This window comes from Biomphalaria glabrata, chromosome 10 (assembly GCF_947242115.1).
Source record: "Biomphalaria glabrata chromosome 10, xgBioGlab47.1, whole genome shotgun sequence".
Classification (NCBI taxonomy): Eukaryota; Metazoa; Mollusca; class Gastropoda; family Planorbidae; genus Biomphalaria; species Biomphalaria glabrata.
In genome coordinates, this window is record NC_074720.1 from 18,116,013 (window position 1) to 18,129,807 (window position 13,795).

Consider the following 13,795-nt stretch of genomic DNA (forward strand, 5'->3'; position numbering starts at 1 on the left):
TGAACTACTTAACATTGTCAAGGTCGCTTCTCTGTTGCCAACCAAATAATAACAAGTAAAATATTCATTTATATAACAAGATTATCAAGAGAGTTTGTGTGAACACAAACTCAGAGGTGGTCCCTATCGAATTCACCAAAAGAAAAAAAGATACTTTCTTTATACATCTTAAAGAGTGATTATTTTTGCTCTTAATAACTATTGAATGTTTTTTTAAAAAAAAAAAAAAGGAACATTCGCTAGAGATAACATTCTTAAATAATGAAGCAAAATTGAAGACACTTTTATTTTCTAGAAAAACGTTTCACAATATTCCATGACTCAATTTTGTTTCTGTCTGTTTGTTGTTTAGTTTCTATACAAACAAAATGTCTAGATCTATATTTTAGCATTGAAACTGTAGGTCTAATATTATCTCCCTTTTGTCATTGTAGACGCAACCCGGTATGTTTCCTTTCAACATGTACTTCATAGCATATTTTTAAAGGTACCTCCTGCTCCTGACTTATCGCCGCCTCTACTTTTTATAGACGCCTCTTAAATACACCACTGCATCTTCTTGGTTTAGTTCAGAAAAATATTTAGGTCTACTTTTTTTTGGTCTTTTAACACTTTTTTTTTTTGGTCCTATTCAGACCAAACGAATGTCTTCAATTTCTGGCCATCAATTTATCTCGGTAGATTTAACTAATGGTCGTCTGGTATCGTATTACTGACTCATTAGCATAAATGTTATTATGCTCTGTTATCTATTAGATGTAGAGAGTGAGCAGTATATGTGTCAGAGAGATCAAATGAAGTCACATTACCTTGACCAAAAGGTTCACTCATTACATGCGTGAGATTCGCAGTGTGTGTGAGCACAGAAATTGTTATCAAGTGAGATTTCAAGATTGTTGAAGAGAGTTTCTTGTGAGTTTGAAGCTAGACATAGTTCGCTTTTTTTTTTTTTTTTTTTTTTATAAATGTACCAGTTCACAATTGTTTTTTACATGACATTTGATGTTGATTTTATTTTTTGAAAGACTTTTTCTTGAACCATTTCATTAAAATTGTAGCTCGTGTCGCTGTAGCGACGTATCAAACGCTGTAGCGACGCAAACGCTGGAGCGACGTATCAAACGCTGTAGGGACGTATCAAACACTGGAGCGACGTATCAAACACTGGAGCGACGTATCAAACACTGTAATATTAACTTGCTACGTGACTTACCGCATTTCAGTTTGGAATTCCCAGAGACTGAAATCTACTCTTACAAGTTACAGATCTTACTTCAAAAAAGATGATTACGTCTTACCTGTGTACCTGTGTCAATCTTTTCATGCATGTTAATCAGTGACTTAAATTCTGTCAAGGCGTTGGTTTTTCTAGCTGATTCATGCAATCTATTCCATGCTCTAATAGTAGGCTACTAGGAAAGGACCATCTGTACAAATTTGTCCTAGCATATGGAATAAGAATTGTAGGCCTACCTTTATCTTTGTGTCTTTCTGAGTATTTTTATTAGGTTTTAGTTTGTATTTGAAGATTATGGTTCAGTGTTTTATGTATAATTGCTTCTTTACTTTTGCGTCTTGAAGCGTTTCTACATTTCTATATTCTGCGTCTGTTTCATTTTCTTTGTTTTCTTGGGGTTGGGGGGCACTTGGCCTAACCAATTTTAACTAAAATTTAAGTTTTATGTTCTTGTTTAATTTGGAAAAATCTCTTTAATAAACCATACTGTATTATTTGATTGCAAAAATAATTTCGTCAATATGAGGATCCCATGATATAAGTGACATAATATAAGTATAAGTATGTTTTTAAAACAAATTGTGTTAATACTTCAGACTGACTTGAAGATGACACAAATCATCTAGTGACTTAAAGATTGAACCTGACGTATTTAGCTGTATCTAGATTGTTTGTTTTACAGTCTACTTAATATGGAAATGTTGGTTTCCATGTAGATTCTACATAACAATCATTCTCAGGAGACTATGGATACGCCCAGTTAGTTTCTCTCTTAAAGCACACGCCTTGGCTTTGAGATATAAGGATACTGAATTGCGGCTGATACTCATGTATCAGGATATCTCGTCTCCATGGTTCGAGTCCAGCCCGCCCCTTGTCGTCCCAAACGAAGTTTTGTCTAAGACTTTGTTCAACAAGTTCAACATTTGGCAGAAACTCAGTTACAGAAGCTACATTCAGGAATACCAACTCGCCCTTTCACTCTTGAGGGTTTGGAGTTCCACTCAACCTGACCAGGCTGATCAGCTCTATCTACACATTTGCCTTTATAATGAACACACTTGTTAATAAGAACAGCAGTTACAAAGCCCCGTTTAAACATATTGTTTTCCCATGTTCGTCTGCAGGCAGATGTCGCTGTACACGCAAGTATTTCGCCAGTCTAGAAATCAGTTCATCCGCCATCTGTCTTCCTTCAGGGTAAAGCGTCAGTCTCGTTCTAAATGTATTCTTTCTAAAGACTATGTACTCATGATATAGAACTTATTTGAATGCCCATGTTGACGTGCAGTAGCCAGTACTTCACGATCTCATTGCAAAAGATGTTTACCGTTTAGCCAGATTGATTCGTATTTAGTAGGACATGTAGCACAATATGTTGACCAGGAAGTTACTTAGAACATATGTGAACCACATATCAGTGCCTCGTCTGGCGCCAGGTTAAGGATGATTAAATAAAAAAAAAACACCATATAATGGTCAAACCAGAGTTTTCACTGTGTGGCCAATCAGCTACTATTGTTTTCCCCAAAGATATACATAAGCTGTCAAACTTCTAGGGAAATTGTTTTCGAAATACCCGTCTAGTGTCCAGGTCCCAGTTTCCACAAATAAAGAGTTAGCAAACTAATAAGAGGAATTTTAAAACGATGAGCGTGAACTTTTAGTGAAACGTTTATTACCCTTTTCCCCGTCTGCTAACCCCCCTCCCCATATAACTGCTGGATCTAGAAAGTGTTCACACGTAAAGATGTTTGCATGTTAATGACTAGAACACGAGACGGGCATGAAAAGGTTACTCGAATAACGGATGACTACATTACGCCGACATAAAATAAATGCTTACACATCAACAATTGAAGACATTAGTTCACTACTGATCCACAGTTCTCCATCTATTCAGCAATTGCACAAGCTGGATCACGCTGACATTTTACTGCACGGTAACATCTTCTCAATCAATCGATAGTAAAAAAAGAAACACACACACTCTGCCATCTATCTAAATTTCATAAATAAACCAAATAGTTTTATGCTTAAAACAAACTCAAACAAAATATAAACAATACTTTAAAAAAAAAAAAGCTTATCTAAGATGAAAACCCCAACATTTACAGACATGCCTCTCAATACTGTAAGAATCATTTACCTTTTTTGATAACAAACAAAATTAATTAATTACATATATTTAATTAACTAATTGATTAATTTAAAAAAAAAATCACAACTCCGAGAAGACGGAGATTTTTAAATCCGGGATTTTTAGGACGCCCCTGAGTCAAACCCAACTTGAATGGGTACGAGTTTAGATGGGAAAAAGTAAAGGCTGTTGGTTGTTGTGCTTGTTAACCGTAGCCATAGAAACAGATGACCTTAACATCATCTGCCCCATAGATCGCGATGTCTGAAACGGAAACTTTACTTCTTTTTACCGCGCATGTCAGTTCATGTGATATTTAAATCATTTAATTATTTATTTTGTAATGTAACACTGTCCTCAAAGTATCATCAAAGTACCATCAAAGTACCATCAAAGTATCATCAAAGTATCATCAAAGTATTGTTACGATCTCACTATCCAGGCTCTCTGCAAACTGCACCATACACCACCAACTTAAAGAACTTGACAACTCAGGGCTCCAAAGTAACGTAACAGTTTAATAGTTGAATAAATAACAGCCAATACTGTACAATTGGCTACACGTACACTGTACAAATATCCCTCCGATAACACCGTACCGCCGTATCAACTCTTGCACTGGCCTCTCCGTCTCGTTCCGAGCTTGCACTGGGTTCAACAGTTCAGGACTGACTTCACACACTAGGCTCGTGGTGTCGGACTCGATCGCAGACCAAGATCAAGACGCCAGTCGTCTCAACTTTACTTGACAGTACTCCGCACTGAACCGTCGTAATGCTCCTTACAGTACCACACCGTTGAGCTGAGCTGTAGTCGACCGTGTTCTGAGCCCTGTCGTGAACCTTCTGTCGTGAACCTTCTGTCGTGAACTTCCTTCCTGAACCGTCTTGACTGCGACACCTCCGCTCTTTATATAGGGTCCCTACTGGCCTTCTAGAACCGGACAGAACGTCGCTCGACCATACTGTGTGTCGGATGACTACAACCCTCGTGACGCTCCTGGGCTCTGTTCACGACGTCGATCCTTCCCGAACCGTCGTGTTGACACTCGTCTCGGCTGACCGTCGTAACTCGTCACGGTTGACGCTCGTCTAGCGCTGGCCTGGGGCGATTTGCGTCGGCTGACTACACTCACACTACTACCCCCATTTGTGCCACCACCAGGTTTATAACAGTATCATCAAAGTATCATTGAAAATGTCTTTCACTTGTGCGTACAACGGACCAACCGAGACCTTTCGTTAGCGAAGGCCTCAACACTGACCTGTGACGTGGCAACGAGCTATTGGTTCCACTGCCCACAGGTTGTGACGTTGCAGGTCAGTGTTTGAGGCCTACTCTAACGTCTAATGTTTCAACAGTATGAAGATTTGCAGGTCACAATGACCAAAACTCCAGCCCTGAAACCAGACGAGAAAATCATCAAATTTGGTTCTCATTTTTCGGACCACATGCTAGAAATCAATTGGTCCGAAGAGAAAGGTTGGGGAGTTCCAAAGATCAAACCAACGACCTCATTTCAGATGCACCCAGCTTCCAAAGTTTTGCAATATGCTTCTCAGGTTAGTTACAATTGACCATAGACTGTCTACATTGGTAGAGTGCAATACATACACACACAAAAAAAAGAGGAAACGGATAATTCTATGGATAGACATTGCAATCGACCCCAAATTATTTTTTTTTAAACTAACGGAGTTCACAAATTCATAATGAGTGTTTAATTGCTCTATTAACTTTGACAATTTGGTCCCCCAGAAAGTTGGGTTCCAATACATTGACTCGTTTGACTCAACACTTTGCATGCCTCATCAGCTTGCTGGTTTTGAATCTTCAATCAATGTAAATTACTAATCCACTTTAATCACTCTACTCATTGTTTCAGTAATTATAAAAGCTTCCCGTAGAACAGTGTTACTCAAAAAGTGAATGTTTGGTGGTGGGGGGGGGGGTCGACGTTCTGACAAATTAGGATGGAAGAGCCTATCAAAATTTTTTTTTCAAGGAAAAAAAACAAGCATGTAGTTATATGTTCTTGGCTGAATCTTAACCAACTAAAATGACCAATATTTAAACATTAAATTAAAATATATTCAGTTAGTGACGTAATTTTTTTGTTTCTTAAAGGCTTTTTAATTTAATTTTTTCTTTGTCGCAAGAGTTGGGGGCCTTTATTTCCAAACGTCCCCGCAGACGTGTCTCCTCAACTTTCTTCTGTCAGAATGGTTCCAATTCTCTTCACATTCCTACATTGTTATGTCGTCGACATTTTGTATGACCAAAAAGAAAAAAGTCTTAACGTCTTACTCAAAATGAAGTTGAACTTTTGTCGATTACTTCCAGTACAGACGTATGTGCGCTATATGTACTTGAAATGTCCCTCTTATAATAGGGCCTAGTACTACCTAGCGCTGCCTCCTTCTTTATTAGACTTCATTTGACCAGTAATCTTTTTTTGTACTAGGATGAATAGTGTGTGTTCTAGACGTATGATTGGCTTTTATACATTTTACTTCAAAAGAGGTTATCGAAGACAAGGTTGAGACAATTTTTATTGCTATATGAAACTAACACACATATACACACACACACACACCAATAAAATATGTTTGAAGAAAAATGAATCCTCCACCTTTGTTTCAGGCTTTTGAAGGTTTGAAAGCCTACAGGTGTGTGGATGGTCAAATTCGATTATTTCGACCTAATGAGAATTGTAGGCGATTAAAGACATCCGCCCAACGCATCGGCTTGCCGGTAAAATATTTTGATCCTTTGAATTTCAAAGATAGAGAATTGTAAATATGCTAATCGGGGCAGCAGGGAAACTTGCAAAAGGCGCAAGACATAAATTAGGCATGGGAGAGATGTATTTTGCGAGGTCCTCTAGTGGCACAAAGTTATGAATATTCTAAAATAATAAACACCAGTTTATTTTCTGATTTTCTATTAATTCCCGGCGATAAAGATAAAGGCACATTCCTCGTTCGATATGCCAGGACAAATGCTCCTTCTTCCCTAGTGCTATTAGAGCATGGAATGGGTTGCCTGAGTTAGCCAGGAAAACCAGTGATTTGGCAGAATTTAGGTCATTGGTTAATATGCATAACTAAATGCATGACGCGTAGGACGTAATCATCTTCTTTTTTGAAGTAATGTCTGTATTATATACGATAAGAAGATTACAGTTGAATGAAAGTCTAGTCTGTGTTATTGTACGATAACAGTTCAATGATAGTCTAGTCTGTGTTATTGTACATCTCGAGAGAAACTAATTTTGACATTTATGGCGATTTTTTGTGGTGTTCACGGTGAAGTCCGCGAGTCTCCTAGGACCGCGAGTCCGCCCACGTCGCCCACGCCTTGCGCCGCCTCTGAATTTCAACCAGAAATTTTTGTAGTTTGTTTTTAACAATGAAAAAAAAAAAATGATTGTGTTTACACAATCATTCTGTAGCAAACATTTTCAAAACATTCAAGGCAATACATTATTAGACTCGGATTTCTATAGGCCACTTAGAACTAGTATCTTTTAAGTAGTCCTACATGTTATTTAGGTTTCCAAATTTAAACTGAACATTGTTGTGACTACTTATAAAATTAATAATATATTTCTATTTTCATTGATTAAATCTTTTCGTAATGAGAAACATTCATTCTGTTTCCAACGATAACTCTTTGATATTTTTTTCAAGGATTTTGATCAGATTGAATTGTTAAGATGTTTGAAGAAATTAATCAGCATTGACCATGAATGGGTGCCCCAATCTATTAATAGTTCACTGTATATACGACCTACATTTATTGGGACAGAGGTGAGTCTGCTCAATGTTCATTAATGATAATAAAATATCAAACTAAAAATAGACGAAGGGAAGAACAAATTATAAATAGTTTTTTTTTTTTATAATTTCTTCAGCCCACTTTAGGAGTTAACAATTCTAGCATGGCCAAATTGTTTGTCATTACAAGTCCTGTTGGATCCTATTTTCCTACTGCCCTAGAGCCTCTGAGTCTACTGGCAGACCCACATTACATCCGAGCTTGGCCCGGTGGATGTGGTAGTTACAAAATTAGCAGGTCAGAGAGAAAGAGCAGCATTTTAGTTTTAAAAAATCATAACATTTTCAATTCAAAAGTGTCATATTTTAAGTTTAGTCATGTTAGTGTTTTAGATTTAAAAAATCAATTCAAAAGTGTCATATTTTAAGTTTAGTCATGTTAGTGATTCAGTTTTAAAAAATCAATGCAAAAGTGTCATATTTTAAGTTTAGTCATGTTAGTGATTCAGTTTTAAAAAATCAATGCAAAAGTGTCATATTTTAAGTTTAGTCATGTTAGTGTTTTAGTTTTAAAAAATCAATTCAAAAGTGTCATATTTTAAGTTTAGTCATGTTAGTGTTTTAGTTTTAAAAAATCAATTCAAAAGTGTCATATTTTAAGTTTAGTCATGTTAGTGTTTTAGTTTTAAAAAATCAATTCAAAAGTGTCATATTTTAAGTTTAGTCATGTTAAAGTTTTAAATTTAAAAAAACAACAACAAATGAATTGCCATTAGAAAGTACATTGAGACATAATTCCTTATTCCATTAAACTTACTTTATTTTTTCACTTCAAATAAAAAATGGGGCTAATATAGAGTCTATGATACTGCCTGTGTGGACTGAAGCTACTTAAGATTGATTCTGGATTATGTTGAACAAATGAACATGTTATTGCATTTCCTCACTTTGTGCAACATGGAAACATCTGACCTAAAAACAAAAAGCTTGAATTTGAAATTATTATCAAATGATAGATTTTTTAAAAATTAAAAAAAAAAGCGAATTGACAGCAGGCAAATATAGCGTACATGCTATAAACATTGTAAACATTTCTTAACCAAAATAAACATAAAACAAAAATAGATCATAATATATATATTTATTTTGGAAATATTGCTAGATTCTACTGTGTAAATCAATGAAATAAGTCTGACTGCCAATGCTTTCAAAATTAATATTTTATTGTTAAAATTGACACAGACAATTTACAGATTATTTGCAACATAGTATAAATAATTAAAACTGTTTTGAGTTTAAAAATTTGAATTTCTTTCCTGACACAGCAACTATGCTCCAACTGTGCCAATTCAGAGTCAAGCCCTCAAGAAATATGGATGTCAGCAAATGTTGTGGCTATTTGGAGATGATCATCAGATGACAGAAGCTGGCACTATGAATCTTTTTATTTACTGGGTCAATGAACAAGGAGGTTTATTTCTCTGAAATAGATAATGATTCCTTAATGCGTTGCATGTGCAATAATATCTACATAAAATGGGATCATGAAACAAAAACTATGTTCAACATTACTTCTGAAATTTTTTTATGGAATGTATGTTTGAACTTTTTTTTAAAGAAAATATTTTCTATTATTACAATAATGAAACAAAATGTTTATTTTTGGACAGAGAAAGAACTTATAACGCCACCTCTCAATTCAGGATTAGTGTTACCTGGCATCACACGCAAATCCATCCTAGAACTCTGTCTTGAATGGGTACATTTTAATATTTTAAAAAATTTGTTCTTGTCTAGCTTTCTGTGATTCACAAAGAACACTAATTTAGGTAATTAAAAATCAATAACAACAAATACTATTTGTACTTAGGAAAAAAAAAGTACAGTATAAAAGCACCCCTTTTAGACCCTGTCATCTATAGGACAGATGATGTTAAGGTTAATTGTTTTATTGGCAGACGGTTAATGGTGTGTCATATGGCCAGCACAATGACTAAACGCATTTACTTTCCCAACCAAAGTTTGGTACCCCATTATAGTTGGGTGAAGTTAGTCTTTGCCAAGATTCGAACCAGGGACTTCTTTACTCAGGTGCCAAGCACTTTACCACTCAGCCACCATGCCCCATTTTTTGTATTTAGACAGAATGAATTGAATGAAATATTTAGATCTACTCATGATAATGCAGATGTAGTTTATTATTGTCTTGATTATGTGTACAGTTATTATTTGTCACAAGTTTATTGTTTATAGAGAAGACTTTCATCCCCCCCCCCCTTTTCAAGGACAGCGATTAAAATTTCTCAATATGTTTGTTCCTGGCCACATTATCAACAACCATCAAGGCCACTTGCACTAAGCTTATACTGCTTCATTATGAACTTGAATTAAGCTTATAGGCCTACTGCTTCATTATGCACTTGAACTAAGCTTATACTGCTTCATTATGAACTTGAATTAAGCTTATAGGCCTACTGCTTCATTATGCACTTGAACTAAGCTTATAGGCCTACTGCTTCATTATGCACTTGAACTAAGCTTATAGGCCTACTGCTTCATTATGCACTTGAACTAAGCTTATAGGCCTACTGCTTCATTATGCACTTGAACTAAGCTTATAGTCCTACTGCTTCATTATGCACTTGAACTAAGCTTATAGGCCTACTGCTTCATTATGCACTTGAACTAAGCTTATAGGCCTACTGCTTCATTATGCACTTGAACTAAGCTTATACTGCTTCATTATGCACTTGAACTAAGCTTATACTGCTTCATTATGCACTTGAACTAAGTTTATAGGCCTACTGCTTCATTATGCACTTGAACTAAGCTTATAGGCCTACTGCTTCATTATGCACTTGAACTAAGCTTATAGGCCTACTGCTTCATTATGCACTTGAACTAAGCTTATAGGCCTACTGCTTCATTATGCACTTGAACTAAGCTTATAGTCCTACTGCTTCATTATGCACTTGAACTAAGCTTATAGTCCTACTGCTTCATTATGCACTTGAACTAAGCTTATAGGCCTACTGCTTCATTATGCACTTGAACTAAGCTTATAGTCCTACTGCTTCATTATGCACTTGAACTAAGCTTATAGGCCTACTGCTTCATTATGAACTTGAACTAAGCTTATACTGCTTCATTATGCACTATTGGTAGAAGTTTTGAGGAGCTTGACAGCATTTTCACCACTAACTGGATATGACCAGTAGGTCATAGTTTGGATTTTACTGTTTTATGTCAACAAATAAAGCTCTACTGACGACAATGGACGACTTTTAATTTTACTGACAGGATATTCTCTATACTTGCCTTGTTGTTGTTTTTTTATTAATATCTTTTTTTTTGTTTTTTTTAAATTATATTTTCAGAAAGAATTTAAAGTTTCTGAGAAATCTATTTCAATGAAAACATTTAGTGAAGCTTTAAAGCTAGGACGTGTAAGTGTGACATAAGATCTTTAAAAATTAATTGCTGCTTAGGAAATTAACAAACAAATAACTGAACAGCTTTTTAATCAGGACTTTCAAATAAATGTTTATGTCTGATTTTTTTCTCAATATTTTTTAAAAATTTTAACTCTATTATTATTATTATATTTATTATTAGGTCCTATATTATATTATATACTATTATATTATATTATATTATATTATATTTTAAAAACTCCTAGGAGTATTCTAGATAAATAGAATTTTTTTTGGTCAAAATAGACAATCCTAGCAGAGCAGATGATTTAAAAAATTGACAATTTGATTCCATTTTACATTCCATACACTAATGTGGCACTTTTAACATCAACGAGTATTAACCAACCCCTATATATTATTCATATCACTTATCAACAGGTTAAAGAAGTATTTGGAGCAGGAACTGCCTGTGTTGTATGTCCAGTCAACAAAATTCTATATCTCGACCAAGAACTTTCACTTAAAATAGACACACACAATAGTCTGACTCAGAGAATTTACAAAGAGCTGATTGATATTCATGTAAGAACTCAGTCCAATATAATCCAGTAATAGCAAATAGTTGCCAATAAAGTTTCTTGCCCCGAGCACACATTTTGATCACTATGTCTCTGTATGGAAGGCACCCACCATGTATACTTCCCCAAACATATGGATTACTTGAATCTCTATATGTCTATATACACAATTTGTCTGGAGGTGTAACTTATTAGTTTAACTTAATCTGCTTTCACATGCTTTCTTTTTGCTTATACTCATATATATATATATATATATATATATATATATATATATATATTAGAACCTAAAAATGTAAAATTTCTTTATTGATCAAAAAGCAAGATGTGATTTAATTAATTTTTGTCATTAAAAAAAAAGCATCAAAGAAAAACAGTTTATAAACAATCACAGAGGTCAAAGTGTCTTTATAAAATATGGAGTTGAATCGCACCATGTTTGTATTACAAGATGTTCCTCTCTCTCTAGTATTATCGCAAGCCACATCATTGGATGGAGGATGTTGATGACGAAGAAGAGAGTATCACAGATCGTGGTTAAGAGACATTGTTCTTAAGAAAGACAGATAGGATTAACCCTGACAGAATGTAACTAGATGCTTTCTCACTTCTTGATGAACTCTTTCCTTAATTTTAATAAATGTATTTTGAGCTAGATATTTAAAAATAGTAAGCTCTTTTCTAGAATTTCAAATTCATTTCGTATGCATGTTTTTAATTAAAAACTTGTTTCATTAAAAACTATTCTTTATGATAAAGCCATTAAAATTTTGTTAACTTTCTTTTATTTTTATTTGCTTTTTTTTCCCCCATTAAAAAATATTAGTGCACACACAAACACACATGCATATATGACATTATATATCTTCAAGCATTTTTCTAGATTACATCTTGAGAATATGAGCATTCCAAAGAAGATTTTTGCTAGCTATCAGAGAGGTGGTATTGCTGCTGGCCCCGTCATCTGAATTTTCATCAATGGACATTATTATGGAAAGACTAAAGTGAATTTTGTTTAACTTAAATGAATCTGTGCTGGCATGACGTAAAATTTTATATAGTAATAATAAAAATAATCATTAAAAAAATGCTCAGTGGACACTTTTATTGGACTGCAATGAACTTTGTTCCTGTCAGTAGGCTGGAAATATTAATAGTTTTAAACAGTTATAATAATGGCAATATGTTGCAAGGGAAGTAACAAATAAATATATGACAATTTAGTAGTTGTCCATCCTACATTATCACCTATACTGTACCCATTTATCTAATGTAGTGTCATCAGTTGACTGGGAATAGGGTTAAAGCCTTTACACAATTGATTGGGAATAGTGTTAAAACCTATTCCCAGTTGGCTGGGAATAGGGGTCGACTATGTTATGTAATAGAAAGTAATACCTCGTTACCTACGAAATTTAAAATGTAGTCTTGGCTTTAAGCTTGTCATTTAGCATTTATGGTGTTAATTTAGGTTGAGGCACCTAATAGTCGAGTGATGCCTCCGCAAAAATACTAGGTAAGCAATGCAGGTTTCAATATCGCGAAACCGTTGCACCAGAACTTTAAAGATTTACATTGCATGTCAATAAACGTTACAAATTACTAGCTATATTTTGGTCATTTTGTCAGATCTTTTTGTTGTTAAATTAAAATTTTTAAAATCATTATTTTAAACAAATATTAAATTTTATTTTTGTTTTAATTTATACATATATTTTTAATTTTTAAAAATATTAATAATGATAAAATAAAAACAAAAGTCTTTTTCTTTTTCAAACGATTTCAATTTTTTATTTGTATTCGGTTAACTCCCTTTACATACACATTTCAAACTGCTAAACGAGGAAATGAAATATGAAGATTTTATATGAAATGAATGAACAAACATGAATTACGACATAGTCTAAATCAGTAATGCCAAAAGTACGGTCCGCAAACCACATCTGGCCCGCAACTTCTGTCCATAGTACTTTTAATAGGCATGTAAAAAAAAAAAAAGTATCATTGGTGCATTTTACAATTAATTATATTCAGGTAGGCCTATAATTCTAAACTTCATACCTACAAAAGGTTGGCTTTGAGTGTAGAAAGCATGTGCTAGCTTGTAAGCCTTGTTGTAAGATCGCAATTTATTAGCATTATTATTATTTGAATGTCTATTTTTTAATCCAATACTGTCCTGCTTTTGAAAAATTAACAAATAAACTCGAATTAGGCTCAATCTTGTGTCATTCTAGCAATCACATTTTTAACAAAAAATAATATTTACAAAGGTTTAATGTATCAATCTTCTGTATGTACTTTTAATGTATGCAAATTAAACACGCGAAGAGAGTATTAACAATATGCTACTATCGTTTGAACTATTCGTAGGTGAACCCTTTGTCGTGGACCATTTGTCGGTGAACGATATGTCGTGTAAACTGTTGTCTGTGAACGATTTGTCGTGGAACCTTTCTAATTGTCACGAGGGGCAGACGAAGTCTAGTCTCACCGCATTCCTTGAGTTAGTTTAGACTAGTTTAGAGAGAGGCAGCTTGACAAGGTGTTTGAGTTTAATGAGTTTTCAGCAAAGGGGAGATAACAAAAGAAAAATTTTGACATTTCTGATTAGCATAAAGGGAGAGTATGCATGATCAAAATTA

The 13,795-nt window shown here is 34.3% G+C and overlaps 1 protein-coding gene across 1 annotated transcript; it reads left to right on the forward strand.

The window, feature by feature from the left end:
• Positions 1 to 117: 117 nt before the first annotated feature.
• On the forward strand, positions 118 to 12,175 carry LOC106071029 (branched-chain-amino-acid aminotransferase, mitochondrial-like). Its single transcript, XM_056043872.1, has 10 exons — positions 118 to 2,437; positions 4,739 to 4,939; positions 6,021 to 6,131; positions 7,070 to 7,189; positions 7,294 to 7,454; positions 8,482 to 8,627; positions 8,827 to 8,915; positions 10,534 to 10,602; positions 11,011 to 11,154; positions 11,620 to 12,175. The coding sequence occupies exons 1-10, from the start codon at positions 2,351 to 2,353 to the stop codon at positions 11,689 to 11,691; spliced, it is 1,200 nt and encodes a 399-aa protein (XP_055899847.1). The 5' UTR covers positions 118 to 2,350; the 3' UTR covers positions 11,692 to 12,175.
• Positions 12,176 to 13,795: the final 1,620 nt, after the last annotated feature.

What these genes read in the sequence shown, in the direction of transcription:
- LOC106071029 (XM_056043872.1), top strand. Translation starts at nt 2,351, where the DNA reads ATGTTCGTCTGCAGGCAGATGTCGCTGTACACGCAAGTATTTCGCCAG. An exon ending in CTACATTTATTGGGACAGAG is followed by an intron (nt 7,190 to 7,293) that starts GTGAGTCTGCTC and finishes TAATTTCTTCAG; the next exon opens with CCCACTTTAGGAGTTAACAA. An exon ending in GGTAGTTACAAAATTAGCAG is followed by an intron (nt 7,455 to 8,481) that starts GTCAGAGAGAAA and finishes TTCCTGACACAG; the next exon opens with CAACTATGCTCCAACTGTGC.